The 18,932-nt window shown below is 30.9% G+C and overlaps 1 protein-coding gene across 12 annotated transcripts in view; it reads left to right on the top strand.

Annotated features, from left to right (window-relative positions):
- The window catches only part of LOC142237055 (protein alan shepard-like), a 1,108,257-nt gene that overhangs the window by 1,059,425 nt on the left and 29,900 nt on the right, over nucleotides 1–18,932 (top strand). For all 12 annotated transcript variants that reach the window (XM_075308393.1, XM_075308391.1, XM_075308390.1 and 9 more), the window contains 3 exons: nucleotides 12,095–12,236; nucleotides 12,885–13,258; nucleotides 18,334–18,498. In XM_075308393.1, coding sequence (XP_075164508.1) covers nucleotides 12,095–12,236; nucleotides 12,885–13,258; nucleotides 18,334–18,498 — 681 coding nt within the window. The remainder of the gene's footprint in view (nucleotides 1–12,094; nucleotides 12,237–12,884; nucleotides 13,259–18,333; nucleotides 18,499–18,932) is intronic.

The following is an 18,932-nucleotide window of genomic DNA, read 5'->3' on the forward strand; positions in this document are numbered from 1 at the left end:
TAACTATGCAAAAATGTTTCCATATCGGCATTTACAGACTCCCTCATATAAACCGATCAAGAACGAAAGTGGCTTACATAGGTATTTAATCTGCCTTTTTATCTAGCATAGGCCCTATATGGAATAAGATTCCTTTCCGTCGGCATCTATTGCCACAACTTAGGCGCAGATAGCAAAATGTTATTTTTGGATTTTTAAACGCAAAAATTTTGTTTTCTCGCCAAACATAAAATATTGACAACAAAAATGTTCCATGTTCACCATCCAAAAATAACATTTTGCTGCAGGAGGTGACTATATTCCTTCTCTGGTTGCAAGTAAATCGATTGTGAATAACAGCCTTCACAATTAAGCCATCTATACATAAAATTGTGCACATATATTTTCATAGACATTAGAAATGTAATAGTGTGTATATGAATAAGTGTGTATTCGTTTAGTTTATATTACATGCTTTTCCAAAATTCAATATTATATTTTAGTATTTGTAAAATATAAGTATTTGTATCGTAGTAATTTATTTTTAAAAATGTCCATTTGTTTGAGTTAGTTTGTGTATGGCAATCCAAAAGATAAAGAAATGGATGAAATGATGAACTCCTAATCTTTACACTCAGAAAAAAATGTGAATCCTCCAGTACACTAAAGCCAATTTAACACTATTTTAGTTCATCGAAATTATTATATTTGAGTTAAAAATTCTCCAATATGAGAAAGTTTCTTTGAGTTGTCTTCAACTACAAAAGGGAAAAAATTATACCCAAATAAAATATATAAGTTTCTTATAATAGTTCAGGATTTCTTACAATTTGTAAATTCTACACAATTCACCACAAATATGCCGCAAGAGTAAAACATCATTTTTGGACGGGGAATATGGAACATTCTTACCGCAACCATGTTGTGTTCTCGCCAAACATAAAATTCTTGCCGAAATCAGATACATAATTTCATTGCTCACCTCAAACATGTTTCAAGAGCAAAATGGTCATTTTGGATTGCATCATCGTTTTTGTTTTTTTTTTTGGTGTATGGCGCTAAAGACATTTTTACAGTTTGAGCTCCAATTTTTTCTTCCAACTATAAAACTTTCTTTAACAAGCAAGAACATTTTAGTTATGTCCAATAAAATTTCTTGAATTTTTTGAAGAATATATACTTTTTTGTGATATCGGCGTTTGTAATTACTATTTTTTTTTTTTTCAAAAATTAACCTAGATTTTCTTTTGTGGTGGGTTCACTTTTTTTTGTGTAGTTTCAATTTGTACAAATATGATATTTCTTGGAAATGGTGCATAAGATAAACATTGAAACGGATTTTTTGACCGAAGTCGATGTGGAGGAAACATCACATCATTCGGTTGAAGATGAAACCAATTTTTTTATTTAAATCGGAGTGAGCCTAAAGTAACGGGCTGCCACTAAACCTAACCTACACAGAAATAAATTTTACGAAAATTTTTCCAATTAAAATTTTAATTGAATTTTAAAAAATAATCATAAAAATTTATTTGATTTAACAAATTTTTTAACTGAAACAAAAATCAATCATAAAAATTAATAGTATCAATTATTTTTTTAAGTGGAACAATTAATTTTTTAATTTACATTCAATTAATTTTTTAATTGTTACTATCATTTCTGTGATTGAAGACATTTCAATTAAAAATTAATTAGATCAATTGTTGTAAGTAAACTCTAAAACAGTTTAAGAGTTGATTGTGACCTCAATTAAACTAATGACATTTTCACAGAGATAAGAGTTTTTGTACTCTGGGCACTTTGGATTTTAAATGGTCCTTTAATTTAGATCCACATTACAATGGTTCATATACATTCAAAACGTTTTGCATAATTTTGTGTGTTTCATAATTATTGTCCTTACATTAAGTACATTTGGCTTTACTTAAAAGATTTTGGTTTTAATTATCTCAAAAAAATTTATATATATATATATATATATATATATATATATATATATATATATATATATATATATATATATATATATATATATATATATATATATATATATATATATATATATATATATATATATATATATATATATATATATATATATATATATATATATATATATATATATATATATATATATATATATATATATATATATATATATATATATATATATATATTTTTTTTTTTAATTTTTTCGTTCCAAAAACATTCTCCGTACGCACAGAATATATTTAATATTTTTTTTTTTAAATGTTGGTCATATAATCTTTGTTATTTTATTTATTACAGTCAAAACTAGACTTTAGACATTTCATTTATGTTGTCAATTAACTGATGTAAAACCATAGCCTTATATTTTTAAGTTCTTTTTACAATTGATTTCTAAATAAATTCATTTCGAAGTCAAAAGTTTATCATCATTATAGAAACAGTAGAATAAGACCGTAATTGAAATCATCATATATAATAGTATATATATTAGGTTTATCCTAGATTTCGACAAAAAAAAATAAAATTATTATTAGAATCTTATGCTTTGTGAAAATAGTTAATTATTTCCCTATAAAACATTAAATACAATGGTATTTTACAATACATCGCCTTAAAGCATGGCGATAGACAGTATGATAATCCCCGGTATAATCGTAGCGCCATTTTATTATTCTAAATCATGTAAAATAGAATTTTGTATAAATAAACTATTTATCTGATTATTTGTTTAATTAATAAAAGTTGTCTAGTTGTCCTGGTGTTCCAGAGTGTAGTTCTTCTTCTTCTTCTTCCAACAAACCATGTATCCATTTTAAATCCAGAAACTCATTTAATGCCAACCAAGCAACCAATTGAAATCGATATTAACCAACATTTTTTCTCTTAACGCTACTTTTGAGCCGGCCTTCTACTCTATATACGTATTGTTTTCTAATTATAATATTATTTAAACTAATACTATAATATAAGCATAAGATAATATTAATACATTTTTTATATGATATAACAACCCATAAATTTTGGCGATCAGAACAAACAAAAAAATAACACGTAATTCTCAAATTATTAGTGCCATAATAAAAAAAAAACATAAAACGATATATTTATATATACAAGAACCTTAAATGACCATTTTGAAGTCGATAAATTGATAAATCTACAATTACTTTGAAATTAAATGGTAATCTAAATTAAAAAGTTCGTTGGACTCATTTCTAAGGCGTGCCAGTTTTCTATACTAAAGTACAGCAGTATTCCATTAGAATTGAACAACTGAGTAATCTGCGAAAAAGAAGTTTACATCTATTCCAAGAATCTTGGAATAGGTTGGTTCTTACAAAAAGTTTACATTCATTCCAAGAATTTGAATTTTGGAATTTGATTTGGAACCAAATGTGTGGCTTTTTTTGGATAAAGAATTTAGAATATTAAAATTGAAAAAGGATAATGATTTTGTGAAATTGTGTTCATTGGTTAATCTACTTGTCTTCGTTGCTACAAAACACCCAGCAAAAAAATTTGGAAGTTCTTCCAAAGGCACAACTTTAAAAGCACTTCCAGAAGATGCACTCCCAATGATGTTCTTTATTTTAACTACCCAGGAAGTTCTTTAATTCAATTTTTTATAACTTGGTTTTTTTCACATTTTTAATGGGTAGTTTTAACTTTTTTGTTTCAAATAGGTTAAAAACAGAGTAAGAATTGATAAAATGGTACAAATCATTTAAATTTTGTCGAAAAAATGCTAAATCTAATCTAGAAAAATTGTGCATTTTTAAAAATATTTGAGGTTAAACGTTTCCAACAAGCGTTAGAATCCATTAAAAATTATAAAAAAACTTATAAAAAAAAATTATAAAAAAAATTATAAAAATTATTTATTTGACAAAATATCACAAAATTTTTTAATTTACATCCAAAACATTGAATTCGGATCACACCTAAAAAAGTGATGCAAATTCAGTGCAACGACTGTTGAAATGGAGGACTTCCGTCCTATGACAAGACCATGTTAAATTCATCGGATCTGCGTGAATTTTGCACCACTTCCGGATCCAAAAAGAACATTTTCATTACTTTTTTGGCGACGCTTTTTTTGCTGGGCAAAGTCATATTTTGTACTACAACATTTTTTGTCCTTTTTTCGGAAGAGAATTATTCTGGTGTTTCTATTCAAGTAATAAAATATAGAGTATTACAAGAAAATCAGATGAACATTTTGACGTCTAAATGTTCTAGAAATAAAATAAAGAGATTTGTCTAATGGGGACCATGTCCAACTATTCCCATTTCTGGAACATCATTGTAGAATCTGAATTTACGCCACATCGTTTCTAAGCTGAAATTCTCGTACATACGTTCGATAAACTAAGAGCGATCATGTCGCTATTGTATCAATTGGAAAATTTTTATCATTACATATCAAGATTTTCTTTCTTTTAACTAACTTTGATATAATATAGTGTCCATATAAGGAGCTCTTTTTTCATCCACTCGTCAAAACATTGTTGCCACCACTATGACGTTTGGCTAGTATCAATATAACGATTTACGATACCTTACACCCACCCAGAGAGATAAATTTTCGTTTCTGAGGAACGAAATTTTAGACTAACAAAGGTTTCTTTTGACGCTAAAAAATTGTCTTTTAAAGCAAATAAAAAATATCAAAGATAATCATTGAATCACTTATCACAAATTCCTGGTTTAGTTGCTCTAAAAGTAAATACATTATAAGAAAGGGGAATTTCTTTTGTCTACCATTTCGTTCCGGAGAAAAGTATTTTTTCTTTGGCGTGCACGTTTCAAAGCTAAAAACGTCTAAATAATATTTTAAGGCATTGTATGTCCAAAGAAGTTCATGAAATCGTGAACGCTCGTGGACGAAACCGTAAACATTACGTTTTAATTTTTCATGACCGTTTCCATTTCATTGTCTTACCGTCCGTTCAAAATTTTGGAACGTAATATTTTCTATTAGTTTACACCAACATTTTATACGATTTTGGCAACACAATTTATGTAACGATACATCATTGAGCTCACCAGCAATAACCGATTGAGTGCGATTCAGTATGTAATGATTTGAAAAATTTAGACCGATTTCGTTAGCATATCCATTTTTTTGATCAAAAAAAAAATAAAAAAGTAATCGCTCACAGATATGGTACACTTAGGTCGACGTTGTTTCTAATCCTCGAAACACTTCTGAAACGCGTTTTTTATCATAGTTTCAATTTTTCTTTTATCTCGTATGTATCATCATTAAAACATCTCTAAAAATTAATTGGCATGAGCCGAACTATATGCCGATATCTGATAGTGATTCTCTGATATCTGATAGTGATTATCCAAAATTAATTTCGATTCTTAAATGTTTTCATCGGTTTTTTGGCCTGCTTGAGCGACCAGAACGAGTATCACCACTGACATCTTCTTTATCCTTTTTAAACCATTTATACCACAATAAGTCTTGTGTTCAGCTCATAGTTGACAAATAACCGGCATAACCTGTAATTTTCAAAGGATAAAAATAATTCAATATTGTATTAGAAGTTGGATACATTTTTTTTTTTAAATTTAAATGTATGATGAACCATTTGGAATTGTTTTCGTTGTATTTTAATAAAATACTCACATACACACAAAAAAATAATTCTTTCCTCCCAAACAAAATTTTACACACAAAGAAAATTTCAAATTGAGCCAACGAAACTATTTCATTGATATAATGAAAATATTTGTTAATAGTACGAAACGTTTCATTGATTAACAGAAAATTCATTATAATAACGAAGGTTAAAGGTTAGGTTAAAGTGGCAGCCCGATTAAGATTCAGGCTCACTTAGACTATTCAGTCCATTGTGATATTATAATAACGAAAAATGTCGTTATATCAACGAATTTGTTTCATTGGTTCAATTTCAATGACACATTTCGTTAATATAACGAAGTTTTTTCTATCAGTGTAGACAAACAAAGTTCGTTGCTCAGTTGCTTTTCGCTGTAAGGAAGTTTATTTGGAAGAAAAGTATATGCTTTTTGTGATAAACGTTTATTCTTTTCCAGTATGTAAAAACAATTTCATAAAGACTAACTCAAAACAAAAACAATATTTTCTGACTAATTGCATTTTCCCTCAAATATTTCTCACTTCCATGAGATTTTTTAGTTCTTAGCACCTTTTTCTGTAATACAAACAATGTAGAAGAAATTATTCGATATTATAAATTTTTTAAATTTTACCTTTCGTCTGGACGGAGAATCGAACCGCGGACCATGCAATTTGTAAGCCAACACACTATCCACTGAGCTATGGAGCTGTTATTGCCATCAATAGACAATTATTCATATAAGTTATATTTATACAGCATAGCTTGCGGCGCCCACGAGCCAATTAAACAAACTTTAGTTGGGCACCGTGGAGCAGTGGTAGCTACGTCCGCCTTGCATGCCAACCCAGCAAAAAATACTTCATCAGTAAGAGTTTAGTTGCGCTTTTTGGTATGCATCCACACTGCATGAATCGGTGGCAATAACGTAAACGAGTAATCAAACTAGTTTATGATCATTCGTTTACGTTATTGCAACCAATTAATACACCCAGCAAAAAAGCGTCGCCAAAAAAGTAATGAAAATGTTCTTTTTGGATCCGGAAGTGGTGCTAAATTGACGCAGAAGCAATGAATTTAAAATGGGCTTGTCGTAGGACGGAAGTCCTCCCTTTCAACAGCCCAATTGCACTGAATTTGCATTACTTCTTAAGGTGTGATCCGAATTCAATGTTTTGGATGTAAATAAACAAATTTTGTTATATTTTGTCAAATAAATAATTTTTATAATTTTAATTTGGATTGTAACGCTTGTCGGAAACGTTTGACTACAAATATTTTCAAAAATTCACAATTTTTTCAGATTCGAATTAGGATTTTTTTCAACAAAATTTAAATGATTTCTACCATTTTATGAATTCTTACTCTGTTTTTAACCTATTTGAAACAAAAAATTTTAAAATTAACCATTAAAAGTAAGAAAAAACCAAGTTATAAAAAATTAAATTAAAAGGACTCCCTGGGTAGTTAAAATAAAGAACATCATTGGGTGTGCATCTTCTGGAAGTGCTTTTAAAGTTGTGCATTTGGAAGAACTTCCAAATTTGTTTGCTGGGCAGTAAAGGTAGTGTTGTTTTCCTTCACGCCAACAATGTTATACTCAAGATTATATATCACTTCTGTGCAATATTTATATTAAAATGAGCAATTATTTCGTCACTATGTAGAAGCTGCTCTAAATCGGGACATCGCTTACAAAAATCAGCACTGATTCGGTTGTTTTGTGTGCAGTTGGTACTGCCTCTCTCCCTAACAATCCTGCTGAAATAGTGCTCCGAACACCAAAACCTTTTTTTTTACATATATTCCAGATATATTCGGAAGATTCCGAAAAGATGTTCAATATTACATTACAAGAACAGTGCTTGATATAAACGAAATGGTCTGCTATTTTTTTTTTATTGAAAAAATAAAAAATTTTGTAACAAATGATCTTTTTGGTGATAAAAGTTTACAATTTTCGAAGCTATTCAAAACACTCTAACAAAAGGAAAACGTTTTCGGTATACGTTTTCCAAACGTATTTTTCTTTGCGTGAACATTTGACTAAATTTGGCCCACCGGTTTCTATCCGCAGGTTTTGATCACTCTAGTCAGAAACAAACTGACAAAAATTTGAAAATTACAGTTATTTTTTGATCAGACCTGGTATAGATAAAATATTCTTGATCTAGGTGAAATCTGCTGAAATCTACGTATGTCCTAAATATGCTATGTACCCAGCAAAAAAAGCGTCGCCAAAAAAGTAGTGAAAATGTTCTTTTTGGATCCGGAAGTGGTGCAAAATTGGCGTAGAAGCGATGAATTTAACAGGGGCTTGTCATAGGACGGATGTTCACCATATCCACAGCCGTTGCACTCAATATGCACCACTTCTTTAGATGTGATCCGAATTCAGTGTTTTGGATGTGAATTAAAAAATTTTGTGGTATTTTGACAAATAATTACTTTTTATAATTTTTTATAATTTTTAATGCAATCTAACGCTTGTCTGAAACCCAAATAATTACTTTTAATAAGTTTTTATGATTTTTAATGCAATCTAACGCTTGTCTGAAACCCTTGACCTCAAGTATTTTCAAAATTTCACAATTTTTCTAGAATGAATTTAGAAATTTATACCATTTTATTAATCCTTACCCTGTTTTTAAGATATTTGAAACAAAAAATGTTAAATTTGCCCTTTAAAAGTATGAAAACAGCGAGTTATAAAAAATTGAATTAAAAGAACTTCCTGAGTAGCTAAAATAAAGAACATCTCTGGAAGGACATTTTTGGAAGTGCTTTTAAAGTTGTGCCTTTAGAAGTACTTCCAAATTTTTTTGCTGGGTTATTGTATGTTTCTTAGTAATCATAAGACAGCCTTCTAAAATGGCCCTATTCAACTGAAATTTGTTATAGCTTAGTGTTGTTTTTACCTCGGCAGCCTGTCCACGTTCGTTAATAAATAAAATGTAGATATAATATAAATATTGAATTTATTTTGGTCATTTAATGTTCAAACTCATAACTCTCCCATATGGGGTTTCCACAACCGTCGCGAACATATAACTTTTTAAATTTTACATTTGAAAATTTTTAAACTAACATTAAGCTTAATTGTTTATAACAACACAAACGTTTTAAAGTACTTTTATATATATATATAAAAAAAACATGCAACATTCTACCGTAAAACCTAGTGTCGGTGCATTCACTCTCCCCAGTCAAGATTGTATACAAGCCCACAATCCGGTTAACTATAAATACTGCTTAAGTACTTTTTCATAGAAAAACTCAATCCAAATGAAATAACTCATTATTGTAACTTTGCGAGCCAAAACTTCGTAATGACAGATGTGTTCGCATCAAATAAAGGTACATACGTGTAAAAGCTTTATACTTTACATCTACTAACTGTGTGTTAGCCATAGCTTTTCATATTTATAATTAAAGTACTTGGAACATTTTGTGTTGTTCTGTAACTACTACAGCTACTATTATTTAATGTACTTTTAACATTAAGTGTATTTTTTTACTAATTAAAAAGCACTTATAAATTTTGCATACATGCTCAGCACCAACATGTATAGAACCAGATACAAAAACTAACAATACACACGCACACACACGTAAAAAAATTACAAACAATTACATTAAAATACATTCCAGTGCAATTTAAACCTATTTGCAGTTTTTTGTTGGTTTACATGTGTGTGTGTGTGTGTGTGTGTGTGTTTGTTTCGGATAGGGTTTTTTGAGTGTATATGCAAAAGCTATAAAACCCAAATGAGTGCAGTTACTACAATTCACACATTTCCTTTATATAGCCACACATAAAAATGACGAGAACTATATAAGTTAGGTAGATAATCTCCATTAACATTCTCTTCTCTTATGCATACTACCACATAATCCTGTTCACATTCATACATGTACATATTGACACCTTTATACATAGGCTCCGAAAATTATAACACAGGGCAGGAAAAATGCACATAAGGCAGTAATTTTGAATGAACAAGCTGCAGTAATTCCAACATGGATTGCTCTCAAAGGGATGAGTTTAGCCGAGCTTTGGTCATATGAATAAAAAGAAAATGAATAATTTAAAGAGGTACAGTAGTACTCATAAATATAGCACACGCTAGGCACGTAACTACCGGTGTTATTGTTATGCCAATTTTTTCAAGTGTTGATAATTTTGTGCCACGTTTTAATTAATTCCATTTTAAAAATATAATTTGGACTAAAAACAAATAATGGAGTTAACGCGTGCAATACTACTTTTGCAAGCAAGAGACATGTACCACCTGAAAGAATGCAAAAAAAATATTCATAAGTGTGTAAATCTGGTTACTCCACTGAACTACCAATTTTCGATGAAAATGATATATGTAAACACACTTAAAATAGCACAAATGATTTTGGTATTGATTCCAAGCTAAAGAAGCGGAGAATTGAAGAAAGGCTACTTTTAAGACACAATTCTCTTTAAAATTTGAGTATTGCGTACTTGATTCTAGGAAACATACTTTAATTCATTTGTTTTTTCAGCCTTTATCTTCATATGCTAAAAACGTGTTAACGACAACTTAAATGTCAAAATTCAAACTCGAATTTAAGTAGATAGTTGCTATGTTTCAAATAAAATACGCCTTTAAAATAAAGTATCGAATAAACATATCCTATTTTTAAACGCTTTTTTGCTTTGTAGTCAAGATAACAAAAGTCATCAAGTTTAAAGACGATTTAATTAATTTTTCTGAATTATTAAAGCCAAGTTGACCTTAGTCAAATGGAACTTTCTTTCCTGCAAAGATAAGACAAATCACAAATTGAAAAGTCACCGCTTTCTTGGGAGCACGTTCACCGAATACAGTCTATTGTTTCGACTATTACTATAACTCCGGTCTGTACTGATAGATTCACGTGTCGGCAACTGTGCCTTTTATTAAGCTTAAACAGCAGTCAACTCTGAAATGGTCCCAGATTTTCGCTAGTTATGCGGAGTGAGCAAATACAGCATTCATCGCGCTTCTTTCGTGCAGAATGTGCTACACGGAATTTTTAAATGTGAATCTGCGGTGTGCCAATACGGCATTTCCAACTTTTGCAAAATTACATCATATTCAAAATTTCACATAAAGTCCGATTTATGTGAAATTTTGAAAAATGTAACTTGTATATCCTCATGAAGTAAGAAGGGTGGATCGGTTTATTCATAAATATCACTCACGTTCCCACCTATATTACAGCCGTGTGGTCATTTTACCCTTCTACAGGTAAGCGATGTGGATCCACATCCGAAATACGTAAACGCCGCACTCGTGGTGCTGACAGTTTTCGTTTTCCCCAAATTTCGTGCATGGATCTTATAAACTGTATACTTTCTCAGTTATATCACATGCAATCTGAGTTCTGCCAATATGGGATATAGGATTTTTTTTTGGAAATAATGCCAGATTCAAAATTTTTATAAATCGGACAATAACTTTGACTTATATATCCTCAAGAAGTAATCGGTGCATAAGTTTATACTGGATATAAACATGATGCAAAATACATCATTTTTAGTATATAATATAAATTGATTTTAACGATTAAAATCAAATTCAATTTTTAGCTAATTTTCCTGCTCTGTTAGTATTTTTCTATAAAATGATTGTCCCATACTTGTTAAAATATACTAACATGCAGCACACCTCTCACACAAATCGACATACATCATTCACAACACAGTTTTAAACACTCACTTTAATTTAGGAAAATTAAGTCTATTATGTATTAATAGAAAGGACATGAACTAACATATACCATATTTTCTCTTTTCTCTCTCTCTCTCTCTTTTATTGTTACCCACGATTGTTCGTACAATGCTTTGGCAAATGGAAATTAAATGAAAAAAAACGACACAAAACACTACTGAATAAAACATTCGCACAATGTCGTGTTGTTCTTTTTTGGCATCTTTCAACGAATACAACTTCTCTTTATGTGTTTTAAAATCTACTGAAAACGAAACTCATTACTACGACCACCGTGGTTTTCTCTCTCTCTCTCTCTCAACTAAAAATCATTATACAACAACAATGTACATGTGAATACATCTAACTGCATTCTACACACCCATATAATACTGAATACACATCCCCATGCACACTGCATACTGCCTTATTCCATTCTTATACATATGCATTAAATGCTTCAAAAACACAAACAAAAACAAATAAATGTACAATTGTGCAAATAACAAAATGCTCTTTTATATCTGTGCGTAATTGTTATCAACACACTAAAAAAACAAAACAACGAAAATGTGTGCGGCCAAATGAAAAACTATGCAACAACAATTATTTTCATCCTTTAACCTTTGCAAATACACACCTTTTTATTTTATTTCAAATTTCACCACCTACAACTCCTTCCAACTACACCTGTTTTTTCATTAAAAAAAAACTACCGCAAACTAAATAACACGAACAATGCCATCTGTAACATCTGGACCACCGTAACTCTTTGCAATACAGCAACAAGAACAGGATCCCACAAACTTGTATATAGCAAATTTACCACCTAGCTTCAAGGAGACCGATTTGGAGGGCATGCTGTCGAAATATGGCCAGGTGGTGTCCACAAGAATTTTACGTGATGCTCAAATGAATTCAAAGGGTAAATTATTAAATTTATGAAACTTGTTCCTCCTAACAGTTATTATAGAGATAGTAACTGAGAGTTCATTTTTTCTTAACCCTTATATCATGTTGGGGTCATTGAATGACCCACATCATATTTTTCATCAGAGCATTTCTTACTGTTGGAATATAATTAAAGGTTCTTACTACTCAGCAAGAATTCGGTACATGTCAACAATTCATGCACTGACTAGTAAGAACTTTTATTTATTTTCCAATAGTAAAAAATGGGCTGATGAAAAATACGATGTGGGTCATCAAATGACCCCAACATAATATAAGGGTTAATGGTGTAAAAGGTATAAAAGCGAACATAAAAACTGTATCCTATTTGTATACTAACCTTGGGTTTTAAATAAATTATATTGCATGGCATTGAGGGGTATTAGTTTTAAGTGACTTTTTTCAATTAAATTTATTACATTCAATTAACACAAAAGTAAATCTAGTGACTTGAATTAATTAAATTGAATCTCTGTTCCGTTATATCCGTTATATATAACAAAATGGAGATAATTAAAATTGCTTTTATACCTTTCTGAAATACCATCCTAAATATTTTTTCTTTATTTTTCACAAATGTAATAAATAATATTGTTATTTCTTCGAAAATTTCCTGCAACAGGTGTTGGATTTGCCCGTATGGAAAGTCGTGAAAAATGTGAACACATCATATCCATGTTTAATGGTCAAACTATTCCTGGTGCCAAAGATCCACTTCTAGTTAAATTTGCCGATGGTGGTCCCAAAAAGAAGAATCTCTTCAAGGCTCCCGATCAAAGCGGACGAACATGGCGTGAAGTTTCGGCTGAGGGTATACCGGTGGCCTATGATCCTAATGCAATGCAACAGAATGGTGTTAGTGTAAATATGGGAACACCTATAGGTGTCCCTTATTCACGATTCGGTGCACCCCAGGTGGGTGGTTATCCAATGGCTGGTTCACAATGGATTCCCGGTTACATGATGACACAACCGATCACTCAGGTAGATGATCAGGTGAGTTTAGCTTGAACATTTTTGGAAGCTATACAGAACAAGTATATACGGCCGTAAGTTCGGCCAGGCCGAATCTTATGTACCCTCCACCATGGATTGCGTAGAAACTTCTACGAAAGAATGTCATCCACAATCGAATTACTTGTTAAAACTTCTTAACATCGTTTTCCAAATTGTGGTATATATTAGACAAAAAAGTTATGTATAGGTAAGTCTACTAATAATTACGAATCGATATGGACTTTTTGCACGATGCGTAGAGAGCCAGAATTGAAATATGGGGGTCGCTTATGTGGGGGCTATATACAATTATGAACTTGATATGGACTAATTTTTGTGTGATTGGGGATCTATTTATCTGAGACATGGCTGTTAACGGTCATATACTAGCACAATGTATCAAATTTCCACTGACTCTCTTGAAATTTGCTCCTCCAAGAGGTTCCAAAACCAAATCTCGGGATCGGTTTATATGGGGGCTATATATGATTATGGACTGATATGGACCACTTTTAGCATGGTTGTTAAATATCATATACTACCACTACGTATCAAATTTCAACCAGATCGGATGAGTTTTGCTTCTCCATAAGGCACCGGAGGTCAAATCTGGGGATCGGTTTATATGGGAGCTATATATAATTATAGACTGATATGAACCAATTCCTGCATGGCTGTTGAATACAATATACTAACATCACGTACCAAATTTCAACCGAATCGGATGAATTTCGCTCTTCCAAGGGGCTCCGGAGGTCAAATTTGGGGATCGGTTTGTATGGGGCCTATATATAATTATGGACCGATTTCGAACAATTTTTGATTGGGTGTTTGAGGCCATATATTAACACTACGTACCAAATTTGAACTGAATCAGATGAATTTTGGTCTTCCAAGAGGCTCCGGAGGTCAAATCTGGTGATCGGTTTATATATATATAATTATGGACCGACGTTGACCAATTTTTGCATGGTCATTAGGGACCATATACCTACATCATGTATCAAATTTCAGCCGGATCGGATGAAATTTGCTTCTCTTAGAGGCTCCGCAAGCCAAATCGGGGGATCGGTTTATATGTGGACCAATTTTTGCATGGTTGTTAGAGACCATATACAAACACCCTGTACCAAATTTCAGCCGGATCGGATGAAATTTGCTTCTTTTAGAGGATTCGCAAGCCAAATTTGAGGGTCCGTTTATATAGGGGCTAAAAGTGGACCGATATGGCGCATTTGCAATACCATCCGACCTACATCAATAACAACTACTTGTGCCAAGTTTCAAGTCGATAGCTTGTTTCGTTCGGAAGTTAGCGTGATTTCAACAGACTGACGGACGGACGGATGGACATGCTCAGATCGACTCAGAATTTCACCACGACCCATAATATATATACATTATGGGGTCTTAAAGAAATATTTAGATGTGTTACAAACGGAATGACAAAGTTAATATACCCCCCATCCTATGGTGGAGGGTATAAAAACAATAAATTTCGACTATGTAGATTGGGAATAATTTTTACGCCTATTTCAATGAATTTCCAGTAGTGTAAAGGAATATATCTGTAATCCTGCTGACAATTGTTCAGTTAAAGTCAACGGGAGAGAAATTTACATTTTGTTAACTGATAGTTGAAGCCTAAAGGAGCTACATGATAATGTAGTCAAAAAATCGCTTCCGTAACATATGACCCAAACACATTTTGCTTCAAGCATATATATTTTCAGAATTGGTCCAAACAAAATATTGTTTGTATTGTTCAAACATATTATGTTTCAACTTAGGCATACACTGGTAGAAAAAAAAATTAATGAAATTTTCTTTGTGTATATATATTTTTAAGGCGCCAATTGGTTACTTCCATTATTTTACTTGCAGCATACTCTGTAGGTCTCTCTTTCTAAACACATATATGCTTATAGGCTATTTCTAAATTAATCTATGTTTGCATCCAAGCATTTTATATTTACAAGCATTTTATGTCCCAAACATAATATGCTGTAACATATTAACATATATGTCCCAAACATGCTAGTTTATGAACATTATATGCTTGCACTCATAAATATTCTGTTAAAAATTTGAGTTCGATACATATAATTTTTACACCCAAACATATGAAAAACAGTCTTTTTCGTCCGTGTAGTTGCATTTTTTTATTGTCCGATATAAGTTACGAAAATTTTTTATATTTATATAAATGTATATATTTATAAAAAATATGGTAAATTCTTAAACATTTAAAATTTACAAGGTCAAATAAACTGCATTTTCCCGTTGGGAAAATTTCGGTTACGCCAGAAATGGCGTTCATAAAACGCACATTTTAATTCGACATATCTGAGAATTTACACATGCACTTCAGCACACAATGCCTGTAATTAAGCAACGTGTTAATAATGCAAAGGGAAATTTTCATTACATATTCGCGCCCGTATTTCTGTGTTCACTAGGCTGTATAACGTACACGGACTAAAAAGACTGATTTTCATATGTTTCGGTGCAAAAATTATATGTTTTGAACTCAAATTTTTTGTACATTATTTTTAAGTGCAAGCACACTGAAAAAAATATTGTCGTAAGGTCAAAGATTTCATGTCTTTAAAATACGAATGCACAGTTTGCTTAGCATAGAAGACGCATTTCTTTAATAGAACGTTTTTTTTCCTTGTCCAAAAGCCGATAAACTTTTCAATGAAGTCGTATTGTCTGTATAATTAAGTGATTTAACTTAAAAATGGGTATCATAACATGAAAGAAATCATTTTTGGGCTAAGGTCAACTTGACTTTAATAATTCAGAAAAATTCTTTAAAATTAATGAAATTGTCTTTAAATTTGTTGTCTTTTTGCATATTGACTACAATGCAAAAAATCTTTGATGTATAGGACACGTTTTCAACACTTTATTTTAAAGACGTTTTTTACTTGAAACATAGCATGTTTCTACTGGAAGTCGAGTCTGAATTTGGAAAATAAAGTTGTCGTTAACTCGTTTTTAAAGGACTTTGATAGCATATGAGGGAAACAAGCTGAAAAAAAACGAAAAATAAAATTTGCTTCCTAGAAGCAAGTACATAAAACCCAAATTTAAAAGAGAATTGCGTCTTAAAAGTGTCCTTATTTGTATTCTCCGCTTATTTGGCTCGGACTCAATACCAACATTTTTAAAGTAAAGACAAAATCTTTGGAACCGAGTCTGTTTTTTTTTTCAGTGCATATAATGTTTATAAACTAGTATATGATGTTTGCGTCATATATGTTAATATGTTAGAACATATTATGTTTGTTATGTTATTAAATATAATGTTATGTTAAATATAATGTCTATAGAAAATATAGGAAAAAATAAAGATTGCGACGAAAAACATAGAAAAGAAAAAAAAATGATATGCTTACAATTTTTGTTAATACATTCTGAAAACATATATGATTGAAGTACAATATGTTTGGGAGTACATGTTACAGAGGTGATTTTGTTGAAGGTGTATGAAGTAATTAAAAACAGTGGTGCTAGAATTTGAAAATATTTATTTTTTTTAATTTTCTTTAACTTTTCACTGAAAATGCATATTCCCTCACATCTTTCTTATTTCCACGAGATTTTTTAGTTCTTAGCACCCTTTTCAGTAATACAAAAAGTGTTGAAGAAATTATTCAATTGTATAAATTTGTTAATGTTTTACCTTTGGCCTGGGCGGAGAATCAAACCGAGGACCATACAGTTTGTAAGCCAACACACTATCCACTGGGCTAACATACGTAACTGTTATTGTCATCAACAAACAATTATCGTTATAAGTTACATTTATATAGCATTGTTTGGGGCGCCCATGAGCCGATGCAAACAAAATCAAATAAACACATAACACAGCTTTCCGAAGCAACATACACGCAGTTTCACATGCTTTTTTTCAGTGTACCCAGCAAAAAAAAAGCGTCGCCAAAAAGTAGTGAAAATGTTCTTTTAGGATCCGGAAGTTGGGCAAAAGAAGCGATGAATTTAACATGGGCTTGTCATAGCACGGATGTCCACCATTTCAACAGCTGTTGCACTGAATTTCCATCCGTAATCCGTGTTTTGGATGTGAATTAAATAATTTTGTCATATTTTTCCAAATAAACAACTTTTAGTTTTTTCACGATTTTTAATGCTTTCTAGCGCTTGTCTGAAATGTTTGACGTCAAATACTTTCAACAATTCGCCATTTTTCTAGAATGGATTTAGCATTTTTTCGAGTTATAAAAAAAAATGAATTAAAAGAACTTCCTGTGTAGTTAAAATAATGGACATCTTTGGAAGTGCTTTTAAAGTGATGCCTTTAGAAGAACTCTCAATTTTTTTACTGGGTAGTTTGTGAATATATCATGATTGCACCTACAAATAATGAGTCACAAACACATATGTTTTCTGTCCATGTATTAGTACTGTTTACTACACACAAAAAAATTTTTTTCTGATTCAATCACGAAATTAATTGATCCAATTAATTTTTAATTGAAATGTCTTCAATCACAGAAATGATAGTATCAATTAAAAAATTAATTGAAGGTCAATTAAAAAGTTAATTGATCCAATTAAAAAATTAATTGATACTATTATTTTTGTGATTGATTTTTGTTTCAATTAAAAAAAATTGTGGAATCAATTAAATTTTTAATTGAATATTTTTTAAAACTCAATTAAAATTTTAATTGGAAAAATTTTCGTGAAATTTTTTTGTGTGTAGCCAAAGTCGGGCAATGGAATTTCCGACGTTATTTGATCGAGTAAATCGACAATGTTATATACTCGTAGTAAAATACTATAATCACTCTTTATATGCAAACAAATATCGTTCACTTTTCTCCCTTATATCATACAGATATGTGCCTATGACATTCATATGTATGACCTATTATACTTGCTAGATATCCATATGCAAATGTATTTACTATATGCTGTATAACCATTCTGTTTAATGAACATACAATTACTATAAATAATTTATGAATGTTTAAGTTAATTACAATATGTTGTTATTGTTGTTTTATTTATTTACACACGCACACACACTCATTGCCATGTAGTATATGCAAATGGCCACAGCTCCACAATTGGGCGTTGCTTCCTATAAACCAGATGCTGTCAATCAGGTTCAACCACGCGGCATATCGATGATGGTTAGCGGCGATACAGGCGTTCCATATGGCGCAATGATGCCACAATTGGCCACATTGCAAATTGGCAATTCGGTAAGTACTTCTGTATATTATGCACTGTTCTTCTCGTCCTTGACGAGGGACCAATGTAACAGATATAACTTATTTAATATGATATATTCAATATTATATAATACCACAATTAAATATTCATCGGTAGAAATTATTATTATTATTTAAAAATTTTTAAACATGGAATAATTTCAAGGACTTTCTTCAATGATGCGTTCGAAAGAGTTATTCCAAAAAAATATATATGGCTTTTTCATAGATATATGTTTTAATTACATAGAGCATAAAAGGTCTCGACCAAAGAATGAAGACGACCCATTTTTATCGACGACATATCATAGTAAGTTTTTAACTTCATTGCTGGCGACGTAATGACCGAGAATACCCAATATCCAATGCTATTAAATATAATTCCAAATAATTTATGATTGCCTATACAACTCATCCGTATAATG

Source organism: Haematobia irritans, chromosome 4 (genome assembly GCF_050003625.1).
Source record: "Haematobia irritans isolate KBUSLIRL chromosome 4, ASM5000362v1, whole genome shotgun sequence".
Lineage (NCBI taxonomy): Eukaryota > Metazoa > Arthropoda > Insecta > Diptera > Muscidae > Haematobia > Haematobia irritans.